Raw genomic sequence first — 4,890 nt, 5'->3', positions numbered from 1 at the left:
GTTGAAAATTAGTAAGTCCAGAAATTTCTTTCCCTGGATCCTTCCAATTGGATCTATATTACCTGCTTACGGCCCACGTACTTGAACAGGTTCATTAGTAATAAGCAAATTAATTAACCAAAGTAATATTTCTGGTCGTTGTTTGCTATTTGTTGATGAGGTATTAATGAAAACATGGTCTAGCTTACAGTAAAACATCTCCAGAAATTACCTTTACTAAATTACACTATTCAAGAAACAAAAGTAAACACACTAATTATTAGCGATAAGGCAAACTGGAATTTAATTATATTTGGCACCAGTCCTTCTCGTTCGAGTGCTAACAAGAATCAAATAATATTTCAAATTGGTTTTTATAATTTAAGACTTGCTAAATCTAAATTAAATCGGTCAGTAATCTATTTAAATGATATAAATATTTAATCAAAATAGACTTGATTGTCATCGTCTTAAAAGCTTCATCCGGGGATTTATGTTTTAATCGAGACTTAAGCTTTATCATTGTTTAAAAAGAAAATCTTTTTAAAACACATATTTGGGGACAAATCTGTGTTGGATAAAAACTCGACTACACGTTCCAACTGCCAAATTAGAGGCGGCAAGTTCTTCTCCTTGATAAGAACTAGTGTGCCAATATTAATGTCTTTGGCAGCTTGTTTCCTTTTTTTCCGCTGCTGCAGCAAGTGGTTCAATCTATTTTCGTTTATGGACATCAAATCAGGTTCAGGAATGGCTGTCAAAGGCCTTCCGATCAGAAATAAGGTGGAGTCCAAGGACAAAGGTCATTGGGGTCTGATGAAAGGGCAGATATGGGACGACTATTAAGGACAGATTCTACTTGCGTGAGTATTGTAGAGAATTCCTCATACGTGAGGTGAGCATTGCCGACGACGCGTTTTAAATGCGATTTCATTGACTTAACGCCGGCCTCCCAAAGGCCACCGAAGTGCGGCGATTGTGGAGGTATGAAGTGCCATTCAATACTTTCGATTATTGAATGGTCTTGAATCTCACGCTTATTAGTCTTAATAAAATCATAAAACTCTTTTAGTTCACGATTGGCACCCTGAAAGTTAGTTCCATTATCAGAGTACATCTTAAGAGGTTTTCCTCTTCTGCTTAGAAAGCGCTTAAAAGCTGCTATAAAGGAATGAGTAGTTAAATCAGATACGAGTTCGAAATGAACAGCACGAGTTGTGAAACATACGAATAAGGCTACATATGCCTTTAAAGGTTTGCATCCACGCCCCTTTCGATCCTTGACTAAAAAATAACCCGCGTAATCTACGCCTGTGATATAAAACGGAGGGGATGGGTCAACACGATCCTTCGGTAAATCACCCATAATCGGAGAAATATTTTTAGGTGGACTTGCACGACAACACCTAATACATTTATGGACGATACGCTTGGCTGCATTTTTGCCATGAATAGGCCAAAATTAATTTCGCATTGTAGATAAAAGAAGAAGAGGACCTGCATGACAGAGTTTAACGTGCAGGTCTAAAAGAATTAAGTCATTAAAGTAATTATTTATTATTCCATATTGCTATACGGAGTGGAAACATGGACTCTCGGAATTACAAGTATGAGGCGTATAGAAAGCCTCTGAGATGTGGGTTTTTCGAAGGATACTGAAGATCTCTTAAACAGAGCACGTGAGCAACAACGAGGTGCTAAGAAGAATGGGTACTGAGAGAGAACTCCCAAATATTGTAAAAAAAAGAACGGCTCAAGATACGGAATGTCATCTGGAAGAGAAAATTGTGTAGGATAATCATTTGATTTTAGCCTGGAAGGTCCATGTCACCATAATTCAGAAGGCATGAGTAATTGGGGACTAACGTCTTTAATAGTTTTGACTGTGTGCGTATCCATGCCAGAGTGATAGTAGAATCAAACCAATGAAATACTTTATCGAAATTGATATCTGAAGACTTGATTACCCTCTCAGACAAACGGGCCAGTAACAATGCGTCGCACAATTCCAAACGAGGTATGCTAATCACCTTTAGGGGTGCAACCTTGGATTTTGGGCATAACAGACGAACCAAAACATGTCCATCAGAATCAACACTATTAACATAGATTGCAACACCATATGCCTTGTTGTTGGCATCAGAAAATTCATGTAGCTCACAAGAGATCGAATCCTTTAATTTTACGTACCTAGATATTTCGATATTATTTAATCTAAGTAATTCCTCGTTGAAATGCTGCCACTGAGGAAAAATGATTTGGGGAACAGATGCATCCCAGCCTTGCTTTTCTTGCTTGAAAGAATTTGCATTATAATCTTGGCCGTAATTGTGCAAGCGCTAAGCAGCCCAAGAGAATCATAGATCTGAGCAGTACCAGAAAGAATTATTCTCTTAACTAATTATTCGCGTAACCTTATTAGGTTTAGGTAAATCAGCTACCTTATATGTTAGTGTGTCAGAATCACACATCCAATTTAGGCCAAGTACCTTTACCTTTTCTTCTCCACCGAATGATTTTAGATTTGATAGACACTTGGAACTTTGAATTTTATTAAGTACTACCGGATCATTCGATACCAACTTCCTCAACTCAAAACATCCGCTGTTTAAGATATTGTTGATATCCTTGCATACATTTGACAATGACTCTGCGCAATCTCCACCTGTCAGAAGCTCATCAACATAGAAATCTCGCTTGATGATCTTGGAAGCAGTAGGGTGAAGATCTTTATTCTCGGATGCTAACTGAAATAAGCAACGAATGACCTGAAACGAATCTAAAGCTGTTCCATATGTGACCGTATTTAGCTGATATGTGCTCAGAGTATCAGAAGGAGAAGAACGCCAGAAGATTTGCTGAAGTGCTCGTTGTTCAGGATCCACGAGCACCTGACGATACATTTTTGTAATATCAGCAGACACAAGAAATGCATGTTGTCGAAAACGCAATACAATTAAGAATAAATCGTCCTGAATGGTAGGACCCGAAATTTGAATGTCATTTATTGATAGACCAGAAGAAAATGGAAAGGAACCGTCGAACACCACAGGAAGCTTTGTGGTGACACTGTCATCCTTTAAGACCCCGTGATGGGGAAGATAATACGAAAAGCTCTGTTGACTATCATCAACCTTGAACATGTGACCAAGTTGAATGTATTCTTCCATAAATTCGATATACATCTTTTTTAGAATGTATAGTCATTTTTATGAAGTTTTTTCTCCAAGTTGAGAAAACGTTTTGATGCCTGTCGCTTTGAATCACCTATATTTTCAACGGAACACCTCAGAGGTATGTTGATGATAAAGCGACCTTCGTCATTTCACTTCACCGTTGAGGAGAAGTGTTTTTGGCATATTAAGTTTTCCTCGGAAAGTACAGGTTCCGTGTACTCTTCGAGTTCCCAGAATTTTTGTAGCTGAACATTTAAGTCAGAACTTAGAAATCATTTCTACTGAAGTTGCACTATGAAACTGATTTCCTTTTGTCATTAAACTGACCGGAAACTATCCAACCGAACCTTGTTATTTGCATGACTGGAGCAGAAGGACCTAGACTCAATTGTCCTACACACAAGATTTTCCCAAAAGTATTAACACCTTATCAGAATGTCGATTTTTGAAGCAACATGAAAATCTGGATCTGCTAGCCTTAAATGACGTGGAATATCTAAGTTTCCAATGTCGAAACTATATGCTGTAATTCTATCGCAGATTCTATTGACTACGAGACATGAAAGAGATGTAAAAAAAGAAGACGGCCTTGACTGAATCTTCGCTGTACACTTAGATCGAATGTTTGAGACTGCATGACCTATCCCCACAATAGAGATATTTACCTCGGACCTTGATAGCGCTAGTTTATCAGCTAATTCTCTCGTTATGAGATTTGATTGAGAGCCACAATCAAGAAGAGCCCTACATTGATGAACCCCACCGTTTTTATCGAATATTTGAATGACAGCTGTTTACAAAATTATTAATCGAGCTACATTCGGGTGAGCTGAAAGGGACACTTGATGGTGACAAACTATGGTGTTTTGCCTTACATTTTTTAAACGCTCCATATTTGCAGTTGGAGCTAAAATGGCCAGAATAAAGGCAATTTGTACAAAGTTTTGAATCCCTAGCGTGTTTGTTTCTCTTTTGGGTTGGAGCCCCCAAGAATTTAGCGCAGTTATATATTTTATGATCTTCTTTGCAGAACGTATATGCTTTTCTATTGAAAGAGAGAAAAGATTGCGACTGCCGTGAGAATTTGGACTGCCTGTCCGATTTATGCGTAATTTTTGATACTTCTAGCTTCTCTAAGATCAGCTTTGCCTTTCAAGAATGCGATCATATCTTCAAAGGTAGGAGGATCACCTCCGGATCTATATGATTCCCATTCCCTCGCAGTGGGGGCATCTAACTTGCTTGTTATCATGAATATTAACAGAGTGTCACAAGAATGGACAGGTTGCTGAAGAGATTCTAGCGAACGCAAGTTTTTCAAAACATTGTCAATGAGTTGACGAAGATGAGTAGATCTTTTTGGAATGGGTTGCAAATCAAATAAGGCCTTTGTGTGATTGTAGATCAAAAGACGCGTGTTTGCAAACTTTTCGCATAGTAAGTTCCATGCTATATCATAATTCGCGGCCGAAATCTCTAATGAACTGATAACCTGTGCAGCTTCTCCACCTAGAGATGCCCGAAGATAATGGAACTTCTGAATTGAATTTATCGAAGGATTTTTGTTAATTAGACTATCATAGGTATCATGATACTGAAGCCACCCCCCGCATGTCCCTTTGAAATGGAGTAACTCGATAGTTGGAAGCTTTATTTGAGAGTAAAGTGGACTATATAGAATTTGCTCTACATTTGTTGACTGAGTGCTACCTAAGTTCGACGAAACTGATTCTGC

General features: G+C 38.2%; 2 protein-coding genes across 2 annotated transcripts; both read right to left on the bottom strand.

Moving 5' to 3' along the window:
* Window positions 1-751: 751 nt before the first annotated feature.
* On the bottom strand, window positions 752-1,345 carry LOC140433816 (uncharacterized). The gene has a single exon (XM_072521792.1). The coding sequence runs from the start codon at window positions 1,343-1,345 to the stop codon at window positions 752-754; it is 594 nt and encodes a 197-aa protein (XP_072377893.1).
* A 442-nt stretch (window positions 1,346-1,787) lies between these two features.
* Window positions 1,788-3,164, bottom strand: LOC140433815 (uncharacterized). Its single transcript, XM_072521791.1, has 2 exons — window positions 2,475-3,164; window positions 1,788-2,318 (listed from the first exon to the last, which is right to left on the bottom strand). The coding sequence occupies exons 1-2, from the start codon at window positions 3,162-3,164 to the stop codon at window positions 1,788-1,790; spliced, it is 1,221 nt and encodes a 406-aa protein (XP_072377892.1).
* Window positions 3,165-4,890: the final 1,726 nt, after the last annotated feature.

This window comes from Diabrotica undecimpunctata, chromosome 2 (assembly GCF_040954645.1).
Source record: "Diabrotica undecimpunctata isolate CICGRU chromosome 2, icDiaUnde3, whole genome shotgun sequence".
In the NCBI taxonomy this organism is placed as follows: domain Eukaryota; kingdom Metazoa; phylum Arthropoda; class Insecta; order Coleoptera; family Chrysomelidae; genus Diabrotica; species Diabrotica undecimpunctata.
This window is presented reverse-complemented; position numbering and strand designations above follow the sequence as displayed.

What these genes read in the sequence shown, in the direction of transcription:
- LOC140433816 (XM_072521792.1), bottom strand. Translation starts at nt 1,345, where the DNA reads ATGGGTGATTTACCGAAGGATCGTGTTGACCCATCCCCTCCGTTTTAT.
- LOC140433815 (XM_072521791.1), bottom strand. Translation starts at nt 3,164, where the DNA reads ATGTATATCGAATTTATGGAAGAATACATTCAACTTGGTCACATGTTC. An exon ending in CATTCGGTGGAGAAGAAAAG is followed by an intron (nt 2,319 to 2,474) that starts GTAAAGGTACTT and finishes TGGGCTGCTTAG; the next exon opens with CGCTTGCACAATTACGGCCA.